Source organism: Aythya ferina, assembly GCF_964211825.1.
Source record: "Aythya ferina genome assembly, chromosome: 5".
Taxonomy (NCBI): domain Eukaryota; kingdom Metazoa; phylum Chordata; class Aves; order Anseriformes; family Anatidae; genus Aythya; species Aythya ferina.
The window spans coordinates 17,410,609-17,423,532 of NC_140301.1; the positions used below are offsets into that span (position 1 = coordinate 17,410,609).

The 12,924-nt window shown below is 36.7% G+C and overlaps 1 protein-coding gene across 5 annotated transcripts in view; it reads left to right on the plus strand.

Moving 5' to 3' along the window:
- Window positions 1–12,924, plus strand: part of SHANK2 (SH3 and multiple ankyrin repeat domains 2) — a 347,944-nt gene that overhangs the window by 36,896 nt on the left and 298,124 nt on the right. For all 5 annotated transcript variants that reach the window (XM_084522208.1, XM_084522207.1, XM_084522209.1 and 2 more), the window contains 2 exons: window positions 3,009–3,228; window positions 12,097–12,300. In XM_084522208.1, coding sequence (XP_084378334.1) covers window positions 3,009–3,228; window positions 12,097–12,300 — 424 coding nt within the window. The remainder of the gene's footprint in view (window positions 1–3,008; window positions 3,229–12,096; window positions 12,301–12,924) is intronic.

Genomic DNA, 12,924 nt, shown 5'->3' on the forward strand with positions numbered 1-12,924 from the left:
ACACCATTCAGGTACATAGAGCTCTGGGAGTTGAATTTCTTCCCTTTTGATAACTTGTATACTCTTACTGTTTTCTAAAGATCTCTGGAAATCTGTTTTAATTTAGTGAGAAACTTCTCTCCACTCAGCACACTAATGTATCATATCACTGTAAAAAACGATCAGCTTAACCACAGGAACCAAAGGTCTGCTATGTTTTTTTTTTTTTTTTTTTAAAAGTGGAAAGAACAAAACCCGAACAATTGTATTATTAAAAACTAATCCTTCTGAACCAATAAATAACGTTCTGCCAACTGGAAATTAGGAGCCTGAGCTGCTGTATTTTCTTCTGCAGTAAAAATATAGATAAGCCAAACAACATGCCTTACTTATCCTCAGTTTATGGTTTTGGTTGTGGAAAAGTCTTTGATATATCGCTGGGAAAAACCTGAAACAGCTCCTAAAAGATAACATGCTCCCTGTGGGAGCAGTAGTAGTGAGCATCTCTGGTTAACAAATGACAGCATACTCTGTTTCCGTGCAAATTAAGAGCCAAACAACCAAGTTGCCTAAGGTGTGCGTGTGTGTAGACTGAGATTTAAGAGAGGGATGTTTGATCTCTGCACCCTGGAAGGATCTGCCCTGCACACTGGTTTAGCGTCTCCAGTGGTCAGATCGTCTTGTTTAAAAAAAGCATTTAAATGATCTGTTTCTTGGTAGTGCTGGTGAGGCATAAATTCTGCTCTTTTTGCTGTTGTATATAGTCTTTCATTATCCTTTCTGTGGTTACTTGTGCATTTTTTTGGTCTATATTGTAGAAAATTAGGTGCCTTACACATTGCTGATACTTTTCCAAGAAGTTCTATTCAACTTAAGTGCATGGTATATGGGAGATGGTTCTTCAGCTGGTAATTTCCCTTTGTTATTACAACATGAGATATTTCCGTGTAGTTCTTGCATGAAAATCCACTTGCCAAAGCTTTGGGATTTTTTTTTTAATTTTATTTTTATTTTTTTCCAAATTCAGCTCTCTATTTCTATGCTGTATAATTGCAGTTTACTGCCCTCTGTTAGAGTTGTTGAAGCCATTGCCCTGGAATATATTATGCTCTCAGATGGCTTTAGGGAGAGACAAGCTGTGTGATGTTCTTTGTGTCTTTTTTCTTGCGCTCACTGGCCTATATGTCTTATGCTCTTAAAATACTGTGTATCAACCTACTATATTTTGGTTTCATGTGATTCAGCATTGGCAGATAAATAAGGAAGCCATTGAGATGTTTAGGCTGTTTATTGACTTAAGGTGCTTTGGAGAGCAGCATTAATCTACAGTTCAGTGAAGCAGTAAGATGATGAAATATTCCCTCAAGAGTTTTCTTTTGTAAATAGAGCCTTGCATGAAGCTGCTGTGTACTGGCATGCTTTCAGATTTTTGAATGCATTGTTTTTGTCTTCATTAGTAATTACAGCTGAGGGTAATAATACTGGAATTGTCCTTCACCAGAAATAACAATACTACTTGATGATGTGGGTATGTGATGTGCTTTGGAAATGCTTGACTTTGACCTCAAGCTCGAGGCCTGCCTTGCCACTGCCTGTGCTCTGGTGCAGGCACTTGCATAGGGACACCTTAAAATTAGAATTTGCTGAATTAGAAGTTGTCTTTTATGCCTGCTTTGTAAGCATATCAGTATAAATGACCAGTCATTGAAGAGGAATGAGTAACATGGTTATGATATTTAGTTGACTCAAACTGAACAGTGAGACACAGTGGTACGAAGTGTTCTCCTAGTCCCTGCTGCTGTTTGACTCTATTTACTTTTGGGGATCTCACTGTGAGACCATTGTACAAAGCATACATTTGGAGATCTTGGTACAATGACCTGGCACGTGAGTGACCTTGGCAAAGTCAGTTTTCTTTTCTGTGTTTTGCTTTAATGTCACTTTAATGGGGGCCAACAGTGGAACTGGTTGGTATTTTTTCTTTTAACTGTGGAATTTTTCTTTATTGAAAAGCAGAGAAGTTCTATTGGAAAGTTTCTTATGGAAAATGTGAAAAATAATGTTTACATTTTTCTTGCCTCTGAAAATTGAAAAAGTATGTGCTTGTCAAGCACTGCAAAGTTTATGATGATCTTTCCATTTCTTTCCAGTATAAATTTTCCCTCATTGTTCCACAGAGTAATAATTTGCATTTCCAGGAGAAGCTTTGAGTTCCTCCCCAGAAGGACAATTTTTTGCTGTTCATACTTTGAACTCTTAGGTGATGCAATTTACATCTGAATGCAAATATCCTTATTTTAGCCTAATCTATAGCACAGATTAAAAGGTATTACTAAACTCTCTATTAAAATGTGTATAATAGAAAGATTTTGGTAGTGTAGATGATGAAGAGTGTTATACAAGCCAGAGACCACAAAGAAGAATCTGTATCTGTCTAGCTCCCTATAGGATTTCATTTTTGGTTGATTCTGCTATTTACAAATACTGTCTTTTATTGAAGAGATAAAAATAATAATAATAATAAAAAATCTTTTGTTTCTTTTATTGAAACCTGTACAGTTTCTCAATTCTAGTTATGTCTCAATGATGACGTTAGTTTAGCAGCTATATTAATTTCTTGAAATGTCTTGTTACACTCGGAGAAATACGCTTTGAGGTCAGGTCTAGCTGACCTTTCTCTGGAATTACAGTTTACAACACTTCTGTTTAACAGAGAACTTGGTGATGGTGCAGGGGTCCTCTGGATCTTTTGGAAAGCTAAGAGTGCCTGGAAGAAAGGTCATTTTCTCTTTCATGTCTCTTTTCTCTTTCTCCTACCCCTTTTCCTCTTTAGTAGTAAACCAGTAGCTAGATTTATTTCCATTGCACTGTGCCTACCCCTATAAATTATAGGAGGAAATAAAAGGAAGATGAAACCTATGACTTCACTGCTGAAATGTGTATTACTTCTAGGAAAACAAACAAACCTTGTAGCTGATTTGTTTTTAAGACTTTATATGCTTTTTTCTCTTTCTGCTTTGTATTGGCAGGGTAAAAAGCTTGAACATGCCTCGTAGCCCAACATCAAGCGAAGATGAAATGGCACAAAGCTTTTCCGACTATTCTGTTGAATCTGAATCAGACAGCTCCAAAGAAGAAACTATTTATGACACAATTAGAGCAACCGCAGAAAAGCCAAGCAGCAGAATGGACGACAGTCAGAGCAACACTCTAGTGATTCGAATTATAATACCTGATCTACAGCAAACAGTAAGGGATTTTACATGACCATTTTTAAAAAGTTTTAAAATTATTTACTTTTCTGGTTTCAGTCCAGAGTAGATCTGTTTTATTTTCTTGTATTTTATAATAGATCAATCAAAATTTATGTCCTGTTTTCTTTCACATCTAATTTTCTTACAGTGGTGGTATGTCCAATGGATTGCCTAAAATAAGGGACCGTCCCAAGCAAGGGAGTGTATTTAGCATATTAACTTGATGAAAGCCATGACCATAAAGTTAAACCCTTGTTTGCATGACTGAGTAGAGTAAGGAGAATTTTGATCTAAAAATCTTACCAGAAGATGATGGTTGAAACCAAAAATCACATCACCTCTAGAAAAACCTCACGTATAGGTAACCCCACTGTCTTCTTGTTTTTCTGTTTGTGAGATAGTTTGTGATTACACTAAATTGGGGTTTGGCAGGAGGTCATTGATCTCTCTCTAGCCACCTTTTTGTTGTCTTCTCATGAAAAAATAGCCTTCTTAAAAAACTGAAGACATTCAGAGCATAAAGATAAGGAAAGAGACACCAAAATAAATCTTCCCTTCCTCCTATGCTGCTATGCCTTTATTGTGCAGTGCTGTTTCTCAGCCTTCCACCTAGAGAAATTAGGAAACTTGGAGGAAGGTTTTACAGTGACATTAAATTACTATTTTATTCTTTCTCACCTCTTCACCACTTATATTGGATACATAACAAAAATGGTAAAATGAACCTTTTTTGAATTTTCCAAGAGGAGTCAGTAAAGTTAACTTGCAAATGTCCTAAACCTATGACTATGTCCCACATCCCTTAGTCTATTGGATGAAAATAGAATTTTCAATAAAAGATTTAATCTCTTAAATCTTACCAAAAGAGACATTAAGCAGAATTTCAATTTGTTTAAAATTATATGATTAATTTGATGATAAAAATGATATTTCTATCAAAAAATATATTGTGGGCATTCCTTAGATATTAAAAATCTACAGTCCAAATTCCTTGCTCTTTCTGGCAACAAACTACTAAGTTGTGTTTCGTTTATGGTAGAATATGTGAGGTTCAGGACATGGAAAGTTAGGAAAATAAATCTGGAAAAGTTTGCTGTTGTTATTTTTGAAGTAAAAGAATCATTGTCCTCCAGAAATGCTACAAATGGAATAGAAATTGCATCCTAGAGCAGGTCTTGGGAGTTGCTAATTCCCTCTAGAACCACAACTTGTCTAAGTCTGTGATTGATTATCTAAATTATCCTGGGCCTTCCTGAATGCTGTTTGGATTTTCAGTTCATGGTAGACATCAGACTTTTTTTTTTATTATTATTATTATTTCAAAGATGACTATAAAAACCACATCCTTTTCATGGATGTCTGTTACATACATCACTCCATGCTGACATTTAAGATCTACATCATTCTGTGCTGCCACTGAAGATTTATCTAACACGAAATTACTTCTTTCTTTTTAATTAAGTTCATTTTTGGAATGATAGAGATGACCTGTCTACAGGCTGACAGGAAAGAGATGTTTTGACAGTGTGGCCTTAGGTCTGATTGTAGAGCTCCCTTTTTAAATCTCAACCCCCACAGTGCTGCTGAAATTGAGAAAAACCTGTGCTGGAGTTGGGAACATTGCCTCTTCAATTCTTGCATTTAGTTTTTTATTTTTTACTTAAGGTTTGAACCTGTTTCTGCTGAAATTACAGTTCCACTCTAATAGTTGAAATTGTACGAGATTAAAATCTGTGAAGAAAAGGTGGTGTGGGACCTAAGCTGACAGGAAGGCTTTTGAGGGAAGAGCAGCACTGTGGTTGCTGGGAACCACCCATGGCATCCTTATTAAATCTTGGCTGAAGCAGTCATTACCTTGGATCTTTCATTTCAGTGTTGATTGAAATATTGAAATCCATTATTGTGCATCTTAAATTTTAAAAAGATTTTCCCTGTAATGAAGCCCTCTGTCAATGATCCTAGCGGTCTGCTCTATCTATGATCAGTGCTCAATGAATAGATCCAGTATAAACAGAAAGATCAGCTTTACTTGCTGACTTCTCTCTGCTGTTAAAATCAAAGAGATGTTAGCCTCCTGAAGTCCTCTCATTTCATTATTCTGTTTCTTAGACCAATAATCATTTACTTATTGACGCTGTTGAAACAATAATTTTTGTTTAAATTCATTTTGTGCAGGAAATGAAATTATTTTTTGTGTGTGTGTATGTTTGTTTTTTGATTTTCAGTAAAGTATTAATGAAAAGTAACTCAGTTGTTTTAAATAATCCTGTAGCAGATGATCTATGTCTGATTTATCAGCCCACAAGCTCTTGTTCAAAAAAGTGAAATCTGGATTTAGTTTTACAAATGAGTAGCTTAAATGCAGTGTAGCACAGCTCAGTAAAGATAAGTTTGTGAGCTGTGTTATAACACAAGCCAAACCCAACATGCACCCCATTTGCTGTGTAATCACAATTAATTTACTATAAAAGTTATTTGAAATTATGCTGTTTAATCAAAGGAGCATGAAATTGCATTATTTAGTTTTATATTTTCATTCTTTATTAGTTTTTAGAAGTCTCACCGAGAATGTATTCTTTTAAAGGAAGGTAAGTATAGGGCTTTAGATAAAGTTGAACTCACTTGGCGGGTTTAAATCCCTAGCTGAACTCACTAGGGATAAAAGTTTGCTCCTCTGCAGTGATGGTGGTGTAAATCACCTTTAATTCATTGCAAATATAAGATAATCACCAAGCATAATAAGTAGGATGTTCTGCTATAGAAAGCTATAAATTATCACCCATTGTAGGAAATTTATCTTACTGCCCTCTTATTCTAATCTGAAACTTTAAAGATATTTCAAACCTCAACAAGCTCTTATGAAGACTTATTTTTCAGTTATTTCATCAATTCTCTTTTTGTCTCCTTTTCAATTCAGATGGTAATACAATGTGTTGAAACAATACTTTGTAGAAAGAATATTTTTTTCTTCTTTTGTTCATCATCTGTATTCAACTAAGTGTCATCCTTAGCACAGGAGCAAGGAGAATGTTTAAATGAGTGATTAAAAGATTTCCTGATTCACCAAAATGACTGAGGGAATAGAGCACATAAAAAGCCCTCCGTATTCACAAACCTATGTGCTTAGGAGAGTGAGCAAAGAAGCTGCATCACACAGCATTTAATTTCCTGATTTAATAAACCAGGAGCCTCAGCTTTAATAGCCCCGTTATGGAACAAGACACAGGTGTAATCTTTTGAGCAGTAGCTTATTTGTAGTGCATCCAGCACAGAGGGCCCCGGATGGCTTCACAGTGACCCCTACTTCTTGCTGTTATGATGGGAATCATGGTAACTGGGTGTTCCTCCTCTCCTGGCCAGAGTGGCCTCTCCATTAGTGCAAGGATTTGGATGGATAGGATCGAATACTTCACCTGGGCTTGAAACTATCCCAACTACCTACCTCATGCCCAAAGGCAGCCGTATCCGCATATGCCATTGAATGACTGTTGGACATGGAAAACTAGCGACCTCCTGTGTTTTCTTGTATGATAGATGGCATATCTGACCTCTCCCTGGATCTTATCGGAATTGAGGATAAGTCTTGTATCCATTTCCTCTATGAGCCCATGCTTACACGTTGTAAGAGGTTTTGCCTCTAACTGGAAGCAGTCTGGTTCTTCTCCAGTTGCTCTTGTCAAGAAAAGCTCTACATGGTGCTCCACCAGTGATGTCAAATGTTTTGTGTTCAGAATTGCTCTTTATCCCTGACTTAAAGAAATCTGTCAGCCAGTTGTTTTTAGGAATGTTTTTATTGTTTTGCTATCAACATATGGTGGTTGTTCTGCTCTTCTGTTTTATCCTATGCTTATGTGCTCCCTCTGGGTTATGTTTAAAATCAGAATGCTCAGAATCAAATGTTTTATTAATTTCTGATGTTGAGAAGGGATTGGGTCTGTTGAGAACTTCTTTGAAATGCTTTCTGTCCATCTGTTTTGCTGTTCCACTTCAGTTATAAGCAAAACTTCCCCCTCCCCATTTTCATTTTCTTTTTTTTTTTTTTTAAATATTGGAATTTTCTCACAAAACGTTGTTTGGTAAGTGGCAGCTTGGTACAGCAACACCTTAAGTTGTAACTGCTTTTTGGTTTTCCTATTCTGCATTGCTTTTTATACATTTGTATCCTTCCTTATACATTACTTTTTTCAGTATTTATTAAGAATCTTCCCTTCAGTACTTTTATTTCCTGGATAAAGCACTTGTTTAGTTTGTTTAACTTTTATTTTATGAAGGTAGGAACACAATTGTCATGTCTGCAGCTTGAGACACTTTTTTTTTTTTTTTTATCCTTCTTAAGAACCTTTTTTGTTTCCTATCTTTCTGCTGTCCACTGCCTCAGATCCATTGCAGGGTTTCTTTTGCAACTTTCACGGATATTCTGTACCCCATTTTGTGAATGATTGCTTATTGTTATTTTCTGTTTATAGCAGACATTCCTTTTTTGTTTGTTTTTGTTTTGATGATGGAAACACTGTGGGAGCTGCCAAGATCTATACTTATGCCCTGACAGCAGGTGATCTGCCACCTGTGGCAATGTGGTCAGGTTTTTTTCTCAATGACCTTTCACCTCATGAATTCTGTGCTTTCTGAATTCATTTTGAGGAAGAAATGCAGTGTGTCAAGGAATTAAGTTGAATACTAGGCGTAAATTAATATGAGGGTGTCTTTTTTTTTTTTTTCCTTTTCTATTTTTCTTTTCTTTCTTTTTTTTTTTTTTTTTTTTTTTTTTTTCTGATATCCAGCTCTCATTTGCATTTTCCACTTTTTGTTTGTCGCATCTTTAATCTTGATGTCTTCTATCCAAAGGAATAACTTGTATTTTGATAATCTGACAATCACATTTTGGAGGCAGCTGTACAAACCTTTTGTCAGTGTTCCTCTGTCGCAGCGCAGTTCTGTGTGATTGACATCCACATGAGTCTGATGATAAAGAAGTGTTGGTTGATCGACTTTGAAGGGATAAATGTTATTCCTCAGAGATTCTGTATCATGAACATTATTCCCGTTGAATTAATAGCTTCCCTTTAGCTGGCATGGGTGAGCTATATGATTCCCTTGTTCCCTGTTCTGCTGTTACACTTGCGACTTCCTCTTACCAGCATGTAGATGTATAAGACTATAATTGACCATGTCTCTCATGATCCGAAGAGCTTTAATGTTACAAATGCAGATCTCACATTTCATCAGCTGATGCTGCTATGCTGACTTGCTGCTAGACTAGGATTTCTAGTGGCCCAGTGTGATTTTGACAGGGTTTTTGAGTCACTCAGGGCTCTTTCCCTTTTCCCCCTTTTCCCTGTTCCCTTCCCTTTCCCCTTTCCTTTTCCCTTTGAATAGGTCTGTTGTAATTTTATGTAGTCAGCATTCTGGCCTTGGGATGCAACAAAAAGTTGGCATGAATATATCCCACATCTTTCGTATCAAAATATCTGTTTATGTATTTCTGTAGTTCTTTGCCACAAAACTTGTCCCCATTTTCTGTTTTTATTATTGTTGTTTGTTTTTATGTTTTATTTTATTTTTTGTTATTAAAAAGTTATTGAAAGTATCCTGCTAGAAAAATTTGTCTGGCTTTTTTTGATTTAGCTGCCGTCTTACTTTCTCGTGGTCACCACAGTTACGAAGTTGTGCTCAACAAGAGGGCAGTCTCTCCCAGAGCCTCATGTTTTGCTGCTCTGCCAAACAAATGAATCTGAAGAAAGAAGGCAGTATCCCAGACTCTGTAGATTTATGTCAGATAGGCTGCCAGCAACTGTTACCCCAGAATGACCTGGAAGCTGGTCGGAACACAAGTTGAGTTTGACTTCTGCCATGAAATTAAACTTTGGTACTAGGCTCTTTAAATTCTCCTTTCTTTAAACAGGCAGACGCAAGAGAAAAGTAATCCAAAGTCTTAATGCCTGCCTGGTACTTTTTGAGGCTTTCTGTTCTTTTGAACTATAGCTTGTTTTTACCTAAAACTGGAAGAACCAACAATATGTTTAAGTACAGTGGATGGTAAACATTCCTCAGCCTGCCTGCTGAACTGCTCGATTTCCTCAAGCAGGCAGTAAATCCCAGTTTGCTGACGTCAGATTTCATGATATCCTGCTATTGACAGTGCATGTTGATGAATTATTATTGATCGTAGTTTTCTGTATGGATTTTGGGCTCATTCCTAGTCCAGTACTGATTAGCTGTTTATGTGATAAAGGCAAAGAATCCTCTCCTCTTATGAACATACCTTTGGTGGCTGCGTTTGCACAGTTGTTCATTATGTGCAGATTACTTAGGTGTGAGTCTATGAAGGTTTGATGTGCTGTAAAATGCTTTCTGCTGTGTGTGGTCTGGCACCCCTCCGATCTATTTTGTCTATTCCCCTCTGCATAAAGCCCTCATCAGGTGAGCTGCTGCTGTACATGGCTGCAGGCACTCTGCTGTTGGCATCCCATAGCTCTGTCTGCTTCCACTTGTGGTAGCTCCTAATTCCCTAACTTCAGATCTTGTAACCCAAAGAAGATTGTTTAGCAAGATTCAGAGGGCTTTTTTTCTTTCTTTCTTTCTCTCTTCCCCCCCCCCTTGTTTTGTTTTTTTTAGTCCAACTTATACCCCACAATGATAATCCTAAATCCTTTTTGGCTGTGTATGTCTCCTTGGTTATAGGGCTGATGTTTCCATTCTATGGAAATTCTTTACAAGCATAATTTTCAATAAGTATTGGTACTTTAATCTTGCCAAAATCATGTCCTACAGCCCAAGTGAGGAGCTCAAAGCCTATGGCAAAGTTGATAGTAATTTCAGTAACTTTGAGTGCTGAGACACGAGCTATCATGTCTCTATTGCAGCTTTCCATCTCTACTTGCAAGTACAAGAAGGGCATTTTGATCAGATTAGGCTGTAAAATTAATCATATCACAGATTTAACAGACTAATCTGTTTAAAAAACAAATAAAAAAATCACAAACTCTTTGGGCAAGGGCTTTTTGCTTTCTGTATTGTGCCCAAATTTGAGCTGTTTAGTAGTGTTAAACCAATCAAATAATCAAAGTATGCATTTGTGTGTACCAAGATGGCTATATTAAAGGGGTAGCTTTTCATTAGCAATGAGAAAGTAAGATTTTAAAAGAATATTTTGTGAGATAAAGTATGGAGGACAGTGGTATGTTTGGCTGTCCATTTATTTATTTTGTCAAAGGTAGGAAACTTTCTGGCATTTTAAGTATGAAAACAAGGGCAGAATTTTGTCAGTCTTCTGCAGTCTAAAATATTCTATAGAATATTTAAGAAGCTGCTTTCTGTCCCTAAATACAAATATGACAGAATCTGAGGAATGACTCTACATGGGAAACTTGATGGGAAATTCTGCCTAATATTTTTATTATTTTTATTTTTTTTATTTTTTATTTTTTATTTTTTTTTTTACGTAAGGGATCTTAAAATGCAGATTGTAACTTTTCTGACTGCAAATTGAGAAGACAACATACCACATCACTGAAGTGGGTAGTACATTGTGAAAGAAGGTACCACACGTACAAGATATTTACAGATAGAATACCCTCTGCAAATTCTTCCTTACCTGTTAAACAGAATTATGGATTTTTATCACCTAAACTGGAATTTTCTTTGGCATCCCTTTGCTTGCATAGCTGGGAAGCTTGACTACAGAGTTTGACACAAAATGATAGTTCTTTATATGAAATAAGTTTGCTAGCTTAGATATTGTCAGTACAACAAGTTTTTGTTGTTGTTTTCTAGGTCCTTTTTCAATTTTTCCACTAGCTTCATGTCTGAATAAGGGCTTTGAGATTTAGAGAGAACCCCTGTTGTGGAGGCATAAGAAGACAGTCTGGTGCCCAAGTCTCTGCTTTTCTGTTCTTGTGTTTCCTTTTTTACAACTCCTTTTTGCAAAACGTGCAGAGGGGATCCGAGGTGGTTCAGCACACCCCGGTGATTCACCCCAGAACAAAAAATGTTTCCTAGACACAAAAATTCATGACAAAAAATTCATGACAAAAAGATTCATGACAAAATCTATTATCTCACTTGATTACATTTTTATATATAAGACCATAAATTATTAAAGCTATCTGCTATTTCCTAGGTCAAAACATCTCTGTAACACATTGCAATGAATTTGGAAGCAAATAAAGTAAATTGGCAGCAGTTATTAAATCCAGCAGTTGGAATAGATAATCCTTGTGGGTCCTTTCCAACTCAGGATATTCTTTGATTCTGTGAAATTTCTTAACTTCTTAAATTCCTGAATTCCAACTTGGTGAGTATCAGAGAACTGAAAAGGCTCTTTTGAGGTTTTCAAATCCTCTGCTGCCTCACATCAGATAGATCCTCTCATAAGCTTGCCCCAAGATAAACATAGCTTAAAACAAACTAGATTTCTAGCCTGAATACTTTTTTTTTTTTTTTTTTTTTTTTTTTTTTTTTTTCCCTGTGTGTGTGTGTGTGTGAAACTCTTGCATATCAGACTGATCATCAGAACATCAAGTTAGGATCAAGTGGATGGTTAAATATCTTGTAACATCCCTTCTTACACTTGGCTTTTCCTACACGTTTGCCTTAAAGGCATCCTTTCTCTGAAAAAGGAAGTGGTCTCTGATCTTTGTGGTGGGACATGAAATGTCCTGGGTTTTCACAATGCTTGTACATTAGATTAGCTGTTACAGAGGAAGGAGCATCTGCAATATAGTCCTGTTGATGTATGCTTTGTCATGGCCTGTATAGATTTATTTTATATATATACAACACTTGTGAATTTTAGAATATAAGATAGTGTTTGAATGTTTTCTCATTATTTAGATTTATCACTTCTTATCATTTCTCTTTGCAGAAATGCATTAGATTTAACCCAGAAGCTTCAGTGTGGGTTGCAAAACAACGAATTTTGTGCACTTTGAATCAGAGTTTGAAAGATGTCCTGAATTATGGACTGTTCCAGCCTGCAAGCAATGGTAGGGATGGGAAGTTTTTGGATGAGGAACGACTTCTTAGGGAATACCCACAGCCAGTGAATAAAGGAGTTCCTTCCCTAGAGGTATTTCTTTATATCAAAAATCATTGTATTCTTTTGATACTGTAAACTGTAATTGAGGTTTCTGCATGCAGTAGAATTGTGTTTAGAAACAGTGATCAGCAAGTCTGAACTTGAACCCTTGCTCCTAGAAGTGCTGGTGTTTGCCTGTTTGGTGGAGTTATTCCACGTATTATGCCCAGAAATCTGCACAGAATCAAACCCTTCAGAAAACTTGATTTTGAGGTTTTCCTCTGCTGAGAACACAGTGGACATCACAGAATCACAGAAGCACAGAATTTTCTAGGTTGGAAGAGACCTCAAGGTCATCGAGTCCAACCTCCAACCTAACGCTAACAGCCCTCCACTAAACCATCTTAGTCTGATTTAAAAAAGAAATGTAAGGTACTGGATTAACCTTTTGGATCCGTGATTAGGTTTACCATAGTAGAGTAGCAGTTGCTGAATAATAACCCTTTGTCTCCTGCCAAAGGAGGGTATTTTTGTCTCAATGAAGCCTGAGGAGAGTGAGTTTGTGTGAAGCAGTCACCTGTTCTCCTCTCCATTGCTCATGCAGGGGCTGCACTGCTGGGGGTTAAACAGGGCAGAGCTACTATGGCACTGGGCAAGCGGAGAGCAGAGCCAGAT